General features: G+C 42.3%; 1 protein-coding gene across 3 annotated transcripts in view; it reads left to right on the plus strand.

Annotated features, from left to right (window-relative positions):
• Window positions 1-654: 654 nt before the first annotated feature.
• LOC109528579 (frizzled-3-like) overlaps window positions 655-12761 on the plus strand; it is a 22940-nt gene continuing 10833 nt past the window's right edge. For 2 of the 3 annotated variants that reach the window (XM_019891380.1, XM_019891370.1), the window contains exons 1-2: window positions 655-810; window positions 2547-3326. In XM_019891380.1, the coding sequence (XP_019746939.1) occupies window positions 3042-3326 (285 nt within the window). In that variant the 5' untranslated portion in view covers window positions 655-810; window positions 2547-3041. Of the gene's footprint in view, window positions 811-2546; window positions 3327-12406; window positions 12649-12761 lie in introns of those variants that run through there. The other variant, XM_019891390.1, reaches the window with a different exon arrangement.

The raw sequence follows: 12761 nt of genomic DNA on the forward strand, positions 1-12761 counted from the left end.
TCACGAGATATCATACATGTCTTAATTGCATTTCATCGAAAATTAGTTCTTGGACTAAATGTTGGTTTGCTGTTCAGCAGTTTTATGTCATCATTGAATGGTCATTTTTGTGCAAGACAGCCCTTTGCACACTATGTGGTTGTTTTTTTCTTTGCTTCAGGCCTTTGTTGTTGGATTCAGATAGTTTATATATACAGTGAGAAATGTATTATGAAAATGTGGGTTCAGATAGAGGATCTTTTATACATGCAGTGAGAAATGTATTAGGAAAATGAAATCAATTAAGAGCATGTAATTTGTTAAAATTTCTAAAGTGGCACTTTTTTCATACATATGGTTAGGAAGTGTGTGATCCCCTGCGGCGCCCAGTCGAGATGATGAAAAATGGTGGCCTCATCAGCACCTAAGTTGCCCATCCCTGATACAGACTGTTGAGAAAGCATTCATACCAAAAATAAATATTATATTTATTGTTGTAAATTCTTCTTCTGATAGTCTTTAGGCTAGCATAGAATAGTTTGCTGACCCTGAGGGTTCCACCCTTGTCTAACCCCCGCCCTTTTTAATACTGAGAAAATGAAACGGTCATAAAATAACGTCGATAATGTAGCGCTAAAGATAAATTAAGACGTATCGGCCGAGTCGACTTCCCTCCGCGTGTGTCCACTTCAGTGGGGGAGTGCGCGTTCACGTTGATTGCGCGCTCTCGCTGCAAGCAGGCAAACAGCGGCGGACAACGACTGGAGCACCGCATGCAGCGAATGTAGACACCGGAGCACCCGGACCTTTCTCTCAGCCCATCGTTGCGAGGTAAAGTGCGTCTATTGGCGATTATTTCCGTCTACTTAGGCGCCCTAAATGCCTTTTAAATTGGTTTCCTGCGTGCGCGACCCCCCCCCCCACACACACACACACACACACACACACGATTGATGTGAGTCTACGCGGAGAGCGTGCCTCCTCAAACCATCGAGTGGGAAAGCGGCGCCGCATTCGCATCTTTCGAAATAGACATGCTGACCCTACGTACGTGGACGACAGGTAGCGCTTTTTTTCAAAGGTGTTCTTATCATTAGCATAAAGGTAGCTAACTATCCGGACAAGTTGCTTCGCTCTGAAATGGCTACGGAAGCCTGTTGGGTGCAGGTGCCCTCGAATTTACTACACGGTTCGTGAGCGTTGTACAAATGATCGGAAGGAAGAAAGCTAAAATGACCTAAACGGATCCGTGAGGAGTGTTTGTGTCGACTGGCCGACATCACACAAACACGAATGTGTTGGAGGGGGTGTCCACGTAATTAGACGGAACCTTGTGAGTTTAAAATAAAATGCAATTAAAACGTGATTTACGTCTGCTTCAAGTCGTTTTGAACATATTTCTGCTCCTCCAGTGTAGAGGTGTTTGTCAACAGCCTGTTTTGACTTAACCCATGATCACGCTTGTCACCAAATTGTCTGCGAGATTACGTCTTATTTTGAAAAGGAGTTTGTAAATCACAAGGGATAAACGATTTTGAAAAACAGTCTAATTGCTATTTAATATACGATTATTGTTTGATAAAATCGTCTTCCCATGTATTTTGTTTCACAAAACAGGAATAAATAGTATTCGAATTAACAATATCGGATTTACTATCCATAAATATTTTGGTCTGATAGGTTTGGCTTGCGGTAAAGTCAAGTGAAATGAACAATGAATTAGAGAAACAGCATCGGTCGAGTCGACTTCCCTCCGTGTGTGTCCACCTCAGTGGGGGCGTGCGCGTTCACGTTCAATTAGAATTGTTAACTTCCAGAGCATCCTGCCATCCGAATGTGGCTGGCATAAACAGCAGTAGAAACAAATCTGGATTTATCACTTCAAGTTTCATGAAACAATGGTAAATGAATGCAAGGACTGTGCTTGAGCACTAAATTGAAGACACTAACAAATGCATACAATATAGATACAATCATGGGAAAAAAAAATCAACGGCCACCTTTATTTCTTCAGTTTCTTGTTCAATTTCAATGCCTAGTACACCTGAAGGTACACTTTTTTTGGACCAGTGTATTATTGACAACAAAAATAGCTCATAAGAGTTGAATTAAGTGCAGATTGCGATATTTTCCTGACAATAACCAACATCATTTCACAAGGTCTTACATAAATAGCTATATATAATGATGCTTTTAGGCATTTGTGTTGGTGAGTCATTTTATACAGTTCTCGTGGCACCAAACTTTAAAATGAACAAGAAATTGAATACAGTATGGCGGTCTCCTAATTTTTTTCCACGACTGTATGTATAATAGATTAAAAAAAAAAAGCATACCAACCCAACAAAATTCAGTTTCTGTTTTCCCAAATTGCAGCCTTTGTAATTTGAAAATTACAAACAACTGCATTGCGCTCTCGATTTGAATTTGATTAATTGTTCAGCCCTAATATTGGCAAGAGGTTCATTTTCCAATGGAATGCAACCTGAGACAAAGCCCATTCAGCTTGTTTGATCATTCAACCTTTGTTTGTGTGTGTGCGTGCGTGCGTGCTTCTAAACCTGCAGGACCTGCTTGAAGAAGCCAGAATGCAGGAGACCTTGAAGATAGAGAAAAATCACTCAGAGGAGGAGGAGATGGATATCGCGACTTTGTGTGTTTTGTTGAGGTGTTGCTGGAGGCGAGGGTGAGCAGACAAAAGAGGGACTGACAACCCAGAAGAGCTGTTCTCTCTCCCTCGCTGTCACCATGGAATAAACCAGGAGGTGGAGAATGCTGCAAGATGCTCTGCAAGCAAGGAGCAAGCGACGGCTCTCTCTGAAGGCTGAAAGTAAATAGTGGCGAACAAGAGGCGGCTTCTTTCGCGCTGCTTTGTCTTGGTGCGCCAATCAGTGGGGCCTCCATTTTCCTCCATAATGTGCCTCTTATTAAGAGGTGGGATTCTTCTTTTTAAATCCCCACTGAGAGTGGACTTCGTTGCCTCCAATGCAAAGAAGCCTTAAACCAATTATCAGCGACGCTCAAGGCGATAGTTGGTAGTCTGGCCTCTCTGCTGCATAACAATGCCGGAATCATTTGAAAAAGAATGTATGAGAGACTACAAGACTGCATCGATGTCCTGCAGGCAAACTGTCTGTTTTCCCCGTTTCCCCATCCCGCTCTTCCTGCTCTTCTTATTCCCGGCTCCTCCGGCTGGGACCATACACATGGAGGCCATCGAGAGCCACAGCGAGTTCAGCTGCGAGCCCATCCGACTGCGAATGTGCCAGGATCTGCCTTACAACACCACCTTTATGCCCAACCTCCTGAACCACTACGACCAGCAGACAGCCGCGCTCGCCATGGAGGTACGTGCATTGTGTTGGCATTGTTTGCTTGTATCACAGAGCCCTGCGAAATTGGATAGCCGCCGCAGGGTATTGGGGAGGGTGAGGTGTAATTACAGCGTCTGAGCAGGTTTGTTGAAAACTGTAAAGCAACAGCCTGCAATGTTTCACATTGTCGTGTTACGCACCTGCTGAAGGGAAACAAAAGGGCTCAAGAGCTCAGATGTGATTACGCATGTGAAGCACGGGGGGGGGACTCAACAATGCGGCCACAACCAATTCATAGTCGACAAATTGCCGGGTTTGCCAGGAACTGTGGTGTTGTCTTCATCTCTGTATTGATTTGTGTCATGAAGCATTGTGATGTCCTCTGCAAACACTATGAAATCATCCGTCATTCATCCTTAGAGAAAACAGAGATGCTTTGCCCAGCAAAAAAGGCTGACGATTTTTCCATTCAGATATTGTTTTTTTTGACTTGCTGACTACATCAGTAGCGTTAGGAAATATATTTGTCCACATAACACATTTGCAAGCTGTCAAGCCTTACCGCACGGCCGTCCGTGTTAGCCCACTCAAAGCCTGTACAAAGTCACACAACACTGCAAATGGAAGTCACTAATCACTGCAGCTATTTCTGAATATCACACCTTGTGATTTCAAAAAAGACATTAGTAACATTCAACCCAAAAATGTGGATGGACAAAGGTCCACACAGTCATGCAAAAAAGACACCACAAAATGCGTGTGTGCGTGTGTCTGTGGACACGGGTCCGGAATTAGTCAAAATTATGTATATTTAAAAAAGTATGTAGATATAAAATATCATGATTAAGTATCAGTCTCAATTAGCAGAACTATTTGTAAAACTGCTTCAAATTTTTAAATGCGTTTGCATGGTTGGAAAAACACAAAAATTAAAAGAATGAACAATCAAAATGGGAAGTCACTTTACAGTATGTGTACAACAAACAAAATGCTGTTTAAACAGGACCATTCGCAACCCAAAAGATGGAAGGGCGGGTGTAGTTTTAGCCCTTCGTTTTTATGACAGCAAAATTTTAGAGACTGAAAATGCAAACTTCAGAAAGCGACTCTCAAAGTGAGACATTTTGAAAATGATCGCATTCTTGTTACAGTATGAGAAACAATTTGCCTTCAAAATGAAGGCGCATACGTGAGGATCTCCCCCAAAATTTTCATGGGCAAAACAACTGCTGTGTGTATTGTTGCTCAAGATAAGTTTGATATTGCCTCTTCAGATAAATTGCTTCCATCACGTTTAATTCTTTAACCAATTATACTCCAATTAAAGAATCAAAAATCAACTTTCAAGTAAGACCTCCTTTGTACCAGATTGTATTTTACTACCTGTACATCTTACCCCGAACTGAAACTGTTATCACACTGTCTAGGCAACTGGATGCATGGAGGCGCATATGCTGTACAGATACTCGTAGTCAGGCATTGAATATCAAAGAGCAGGTGATCTCCCCTTGTCATGTTACGGTTGTCTTCCAGCGACATGTTACCGCTGCCAGAGGCACGCATGGATGAATGCGTGCAGTCGCTGAAGCGTTAATGATTCTTCTTGAATGAGAAGCGTAGAGGACGGTCACGCAAGCGCCGCCTGAGCAACAACTACTACCCAAATGTTGGTGTTGTGAGAGTGGCGTGCAATCAAAGACCCGCAATATCATCTTGCACTTCTTCCTTTGTTAGTCCCCGGAGATGAAAAGTGTGTGGCTAATTAGTAGTCACTAATTACAGTTTGTGCAGGAAGTATTTGTTTACACCAAAGGAAAAAAAAGCATTCTTTCTTTCGAGACACGAGACTGTACTGCAGGCGAGGCCCGTTTGTTTGAAAGGGAGCGATGCTTTCGCGACTTCAGTTGATTTGGAGGAGAAGTCACAAAACCTGAGCGTCAGTCTGACAGGGTCCTCCGGATTGCATGTCGCTGTATTTTACGCGCTTTGTTTCTTCACTTTGTCCAAGACTTCACTCGGCAAATGAACGCGGCTAATTCCCCAATGGCATGTCCAAACATGGCTGACTGGAGTCTGTGAGGAGCATCTGTTAATGAACTCCCTTTGACCCGCATGACGAAGTATCCTTGTAACAGACACTCTGTGGCCCTCCAGCCATAGAGACAGCACTGTGGAAACGACCGAGCCGCAACTTGAACCCTGCTAGAATTCCTCCTCAGCTCTGTTCAGACCAGACATTGTAGTCCTGCTGGGAGCCCAGCAAGACATTCAGGGATACCCATCTGAGGGCAAGAGCTACACAACAACTCATGTTGTGTCTACATATAGTCATTTAGCATGATTTCGAATGGTATATCTTAAGTCAGTTTTGATTACGCTTCATTTGAGGTAATCTTGTGTTACTGAAATATTCGTTGGTTTTTTTCAAACACAATTGGACGTATGGTGGGGGACATTGCGGTCTTGTTGATCAATTGTGAGCACCATTTGTCAGAAGTGACAAGAAATTTACTGCACTGGCGTCTTGACTCACAAGTTTAATCCGTTCTGTGGCCAGCCTCGTAACACTCATACCTCAAATCATCTTTCCCCATTGGAATGAATAAAAAATACTAGCAAGATATTGTAAGTAAAATAATACAGAAATAATATAAGTGAATATAATTTAAGGAATGAAGCCATTTCATTTAACACAGGAACCACTTGCATACATACGGTCATATTACAGAGATTTGATGATGTAAAAATGAAAAAGAATGTCACAAGCTGAAGTAATATTATTTCCATCAATCCATCCATTTTCCAATCCGCTTTATCCTCATAAGGGTCGCGGGGCGTGCCGCAGCCTATCCCAGCTGTCTTCGGGCAGTAGGCGGGGGACACCCTGAACCGGTTGCCAGCCAATCGCAGGGCACACAGAGATGAACAACCATCCCCGCTCACACTCACACCCAGGGACAATTTAGAGTGGTCACTCAGTCTGCCATGCATGTTTTTGGAATGTGGGAGGAAACCGGAGTACCCGGAGAAAATGCACGCAGGCCCAGGGAGAACATGCAAACTCCACACAGGGAGGCGGGAGCTGGAATTGAACCCGGTACCTCTGCACTGTAAGGTTGACGTGGTAACTAACCACTGCACCACCGGGCCGCCCAGGTTGAAGTCGCATTGTGTCATTGTCTTCGTTTTGTTTAGTTTGACAGTGAATCACAACAGAGAGTGTCAATTTAGAGCCTGAAGCACATGCTTGGACCCTTTTTTTTTTTAATTGTTACCTAGCTGCAGTTTGTTATGAAGTCTGCCGCCACCATCTAAACCCTTGTACTTCAAGTGTATGTTCGCCAGTGAAAGTAAAAAAGGAAAAAAAAAGGTATTTAAATTACAGTACATTACCCATTCGATATGTTTATATATTGTCATGATGGTTTTTCGTCATGAGAACTTGAGAACACAAGATAATTTTCTCTGACATTGAGTTTCACAAACATTGAGTTTTATTTGAACAATATTATCCACAAAGTCTTTATTTGTAGTAAGGTGACTTTTTAATGGAATCAGCCTTCTGGAAGAAATGCCTTCTTCAAACACACCAGAGAAGAAAAGATAGCTTTCATTAAGACGTGGCTACTAACCCCCCCCAAGAAGAAATCCTCGACCAACAATTGATCATTTCATATTCTTGTATGCATTTTGACCCCCCCCCCCCACACACACACACACACACACACCTTCCTTTAGAAACATAAGAGTGAAACAACTACTGACAAATTGCTGTCGAGCATTTCGGGTGTCTTTTTGGAACTGAAAGCCACTGATGGCAGCTGAAGTAATCACTTTCCGAGGCGGATGTGGTGACAGGTTATTGTTGTGCCGCTCCACCACGATTACGAATTCAACTCCTGGTGAAAAATCAAAAGTACAGTATCTCTATATATGTGTTATTTCATGCCTCGTCTTCATAATGTGAGATGTCTTCAAATTATCGGGCCACACCTACTGTATTCAGTGCATGAATTGTAAATACCGTCTATTAAATCGTTTTATGATTTCAGAGGCGAAATGGATCATTCCCCCTGATTAAATTGCTAAGCCCCATTTATTTAGCATTCATGCAACTTGTTTTACAGAGCGGTGCTTTTGTTTCACTGATGAGCCTTGCTAACTATCCCGCTACTTCCCCTGCGTATGTGCGCGTGTGTGTGTTTGTCAGAGAGGCGGCGAGGTTAATGATGCCAGCTGCCATCCTTCACTACTGCTAACTAGCTGCGAATCTCTTTCTCTGTGTTCCACAATGAAGACATTGATTTTTTTTTTTTTTTTTATCACCCCTCTGCCACAATAGTCTTCACAACCGGAGCGAAAGAGTGCAAGAGACTTCAAGCTAAAAGGCTAAGTGCCTCTATAATGGCGGCTGGCTGCAAATGGGGGAATTCTGTCTTTGGGAATACGTCACCACGGTCAAGCCATCCATCTGCCGTAGGATTTTATGCTTCCCGGTGGATGGGACAGGATTTCACTTCCATGTACTTTCTATGGTGGCGATTTAGGTGGATTGTGTTTCTCCAATCAGCAAAATAAGATCAGCTCAATTGAGTCATATGGGAGTTTTGAGAAACATTTACTGATACAAAAATCCCAATGAGAGTATTTTTGTCTGATTTATGCACAGGGAATAGCATTTTATGGGTACGCAAAATAACTACCAATAGTCTGTGGCATTTAGATTATATGAAATATTTTTAGTCAGCTCCGCCCAAAAAAGACGGGACAACAAAAGCATAAGGTCTCAGGAAATTAATTGTATATTGTAGAGCAATCTACTCTGTATGTTTGATACAAATACAGTTCTGAATATATTTAAGTCACTACTTGACGTGTAGATCATTCTGAAGTGCCGCACTGCAGACGTTTTCAATTTCATTGGGCTCTTGACATTTTATTCTGAGATGAAATTTCCCATTTGTATGTCCAAAATCGAGAAGTCCAGAATTAAGCAAGCATAATATTCAATCACTAAAGTGGTTTTATTTTTCTCTTTCGGACCGCCAGTTGAAAGCTCTAATTTGGCACCTTAAGAATAGATCAATGCAAATGTAAAATTTCATTGACCTATGCAATTTTGATTCAACATTAAAAAATTGGTCAAAACGCTTCTGCTTATCGGTGTTTTTAACCAGTTCAGAAATGTTCAATATGTGATGTGAGGTGTTAATTCAGGCTGCTGTGGCATTAGCCATACACATGGGGGTTGGTTTCGCCTTGCACTTTGGTTGACGCAACATAGCGCAGTAGCTGTAAAGGAAAGTGAAATATCGTCCTATTTGAGCCGACATTATGGAACGCATTCCCAATTTTCATGCAGCAGTAATGTTAAGTTACTCAAATTCCGCTTTAACAAGAAGTCTTGCAAGATTGCCATCCTGTCTTGACGCAAGAGCTTGTTAGTGCCTGGAAATACTGGCACATTCTCAAAATGTATATTCCTCCTCCTTCCGATTCTTATTTTCTCCCACCTCCAGTGATTTGTTTTTTTCTTTTCTATTTAAATAGCTGCAGAAATTCAACCTTGACACCTTAGTGCAAGCGACTTCAGACATCCTTCCAGTCAAGGGGGTTCTGGTTACATTCTACACAAGTATCCATTTGACAGTAATGGCATGCTAATGTGGTTTAGAAAAATATGATGCCCCATTAGGACGATGGAGCTGAGCAGGTGCTCTATAAATTGACAGTTCTCAACCCAGCTCATAAAAAAAGAACACTATAAATGGATGATTGACAGGTGTGCATCTATGCAGTAAATCGGTGTTAAAAAAAAATACCAAAGGTCTTTTCTTGTCCCACAAGACCACCCATGACCATTACCTCCACCTACAAAAGAGACAAAAGAGCTTAAGGGATGCGATTTTTTTTTCACGAATATTTTTCAGCTATTAAGAATATCTCCACAACAATGTATATACTGTACATCCAGTCTCCTGATTTATTTCAAGTTTAAAGCGTTAGGTATTTTGTTGGTTTGCACTGTTGTCGAATGCAAAAGCTTCTATTGTTGAATTACGACAGAGACCTGGAAAAAAAAATGTAAATGGAATAGGACATAGTGGATGAAAAATAATTCTTAGCGCATTGGACCCCAAAGTGAATTTAAGGACTAAACGGGAGAAGGCGGTGGCAGAGTGACAGGCTGTGTAAAGTCTTTCGAGCCCTACTGTCCCCCGGTGTTTGTCTTTCTCTCAGTGTGGAGCCTGTCCTTCAAAATCCAACTTGCTAGGCTTAAGAAGGGCCACCCCGGGGCCACGAGGTCCCCGCAATAGACGGAGAGCTTGTGTGAGAGAGTTCACGACTTGTTGTGCTGAAGTGTGGTCTGCTGTGTCTTTTATCCCATTGTGTGGGAAAGAATCGAGTTTAAAAAAAAAAGCGCGAGTCGTTTTCTTGTGCTGTGTGTCCGCGCCGGGTACATCTGAAGAGGCGTACTATTCACAGAGGCCGAGACAGACAGGTCCTCATCTCGTTTAAATGTTCCTGTTTATTCCCGTTGAACTGTTGATTATCATGCTCATTCTCACAGAGTCCATTGAAGCTGCCAGCCCAAATGAAGCAATCATTTATTTATGCCCAGAACAAAGGCGCTGCCTGGTGCTGCTTTTTTGGCAGACCGTTCCCATCGGCATAGCTGCCACTGCCGCTTATCCAGCCCCACAATGGCAAGTTAAGCGAGATTTAGGGAGACATTGTTGAGCTTTTTCACGGCTGAAACACCGTTCTGCTGCTCACCACGGCCCCTGTCACTTACTGCTTTCCAATACGTTCTGTGGACGCTCTGGAATCTGGACTCTCACTTACTGTGTGGCATTACATTGAGACATGCCTTGACCAAGAGCTGATTTACTATTTCAGCCTTTCAGTATCTCAAGTATGTTAGACATTTCATTTATAAATATATACGTTTTCCTTGGGAATTGTGAAATTTTTATCTTACTACTTTAATAGCCACTCCTCAAAAAAAAAACAAATGTTAACTTGTCTTTAACTGTTAAGTCAAAGTAATTAAAATCAAATTACATTGCAAAAAAAATACAATCTATATGCTTTGAAGCCAAATGGACTCCGTGCTGTTGTCAGCTTGAGTCTACTGTAAGTGGAGTCCTGCGGTGTTCAGCTATGGTTCAACACATAAATAAAGCTTATCCATGTCTTATGGACTTAATCTGAACCCATGACCCGGATTGGGAAATAATTGCGCGTGTGCGTGTGCCTGAAGCCGCTGGTGAGAGATGTTTAACCCTTCCAGGTGAAGCCCGGCCTCAGATGAAGCAAACATATTGTCACGTCTCCGTTTCTTCACACAAAACCAGTCGACACAAGGCAACTGTAATTATGTTCTGCAGCTTGCGACAATCAGAAGCATGGAGACGTGCAGTTTGACCGTTCATTTTATGATGGTAAATTGTTGAACATTAATATATATATATATATATAAAATATGTATGTCCATGGTTAAGCACGTGTTTTTTTTTTTTTTTTGAAAGAAAGCATTTCATTCACATCTAAAAAAATATAATATTTACTTCTCAAAAATTGTAGGGAAAAAAAGTTTGAACATTTGTTTTGGTATCGAGAAGAAAGAAGCAAATGCCACAAATAAGGAGGGGGGGATATATCAGTTGCTTTTATCAAAATTAATTAAAAGTGGATTCATGTGAAAAATTTGGTGATTTTATTTTAAGACGATATCACCTCCAAAATAGTTACTTCATAGTTACTGGTGAGAGATTCACATATTCAAAATGAATACCAGAAGGCAACTGCACACCGTTAAAAAAAAAACAAAAAAAAAAACCTTGATCAATTGTTGCCCTTATTACAATCCAGCATTAAAAAAATAATACGTCCAATCCAATACCTCATGATAAAATCAAAGCATGAACTGAATGTCAATTTGAATTCCAGCTCGAGGTCAAGAAGGAAAATATTCCTGATCGCAATGCTGCAAAACTGCTGCATACCTGTTCATTATTCACCACCCTACACATTTGCTCTCGCTCTCACGAACACAAAATGTAGATTTATCGGCAGATGGGATCGCTAAGGCAGCTTGCGTTGCGATGGGGTGTGCGTGGGTGCCGTCAGATTCCTCTCCATTTTCAGCGTCACTGCTCCACAATGCGATCATTTCAATTGACCCCCTCTCTGAGGTTTCTCTGATTCTCTTCCAATCTCACTGCACCCCAATGCGCGCTATATACTCTTGGATGCTTTCAGCCGTTTACGGGAGACCTGCTGCATTGTGCGCACAGGCTCGTCCTTTTACCCTGTTATCCTCCAAGAGACGAGGGCCTGCTGGAGCCGCCACATCACCTGTTGCCATGGCAGTTAAATAGGCAGGCAAGGAAGGGCAGGAATGGAAGAAGGCGAACATGCACCAGGGGAGGGGAGGGAGAGGGATAATGAGTGCATGCTGCAGTGAAAGACAGGAATATAGTCCAACTAGATTCAGAATTTCAAGTATTTCAGTTGAGGTGATTGGTGAGGTTTGAAATTTGAAATACACATTTAAGAGTTCACTACGAAGTCCATATATGTTTTCGGTTCAATGATTTAGAAGCCATGGTGGTGCACTGTAGCTTGCGCTGCAAAGGGACATTTCAAGTTGCCATCATACATAATTATTGAACATTAGTCGTCCGTCCGTCTCCCCCCGCCACCCCCAATATATTGACATTAAAGTCATTCCAAATCCATCAAACAAAGAGAGGCGAAGTTAATGAATGCTGATGTCCGTGGCTAAGAAAGAGAAGATTTGAAGGAGGTGGCCGAGTGCATTTTCAATATAATTGCCGGGGTAAATGGGAGGAAAGCAAAAGACGAAATGAATAAAGGAGAAAAAAGATGAGACCAGAGGAGGAGGAGGAGGGGAAATGAACGTGAGCGGGAATGCCATTATTGGCTTTGTCCGGTCCTCCTTACTGAAGGCTGGATGGACATGGATAAGGGAACAAATGACTGAAAAGCAGAGAGTGTGAGAGGAGCTTGCTTCTTTCCTCGCTGCCTTTTCAGTGATTAGTGCAGAGAGCATCACGGTGGCCTCAGTTTGTCTGTTCTCAGACAGCGTCTGTCTATGGCCAGTCTTTGAGAGAAGAGGAGGCAGGCCCGCAGCTACTCGGAGTATCTTTTGAGGTTATTCCTTCCACACGTTCACCACGTGAGCAAGCCAACAAATTGGAAATATTGCAGTGGGTGCTAGAAGAGAGAGTCTGCACATGTAAAATGGAATAATATCGACTTTGGGCTAAATCATCATTTTGTCTGCGCACTCACTGCTACATTAATGGAGGATGTCCAAAATTGTCGGGTGAGGATGGGAGTCAAAATATCTTGAATGTTGGGTGGATGTGAGGTGAACAGGAACATGTTTAATGATTGCCAAACAGAGTACAGTACCGAGGTGCTGAAAAGCGAGTGAGC

Source organism: Hippocampus comes, unplaced genomic scaffold (assembly GCF_001891065.2).
Source record: "Hippocampus comes isolate QL1 unplaced genomic scaffold, H_comes_QL1_v1.1 scaffold275, whole genome shotgun sequence".
NCBI lineage: Eukaryota > Metazoa > Chordata > Actinopteri > Syngnathiformes > Syngnathidae > Hippocampus > Hippocampus comes.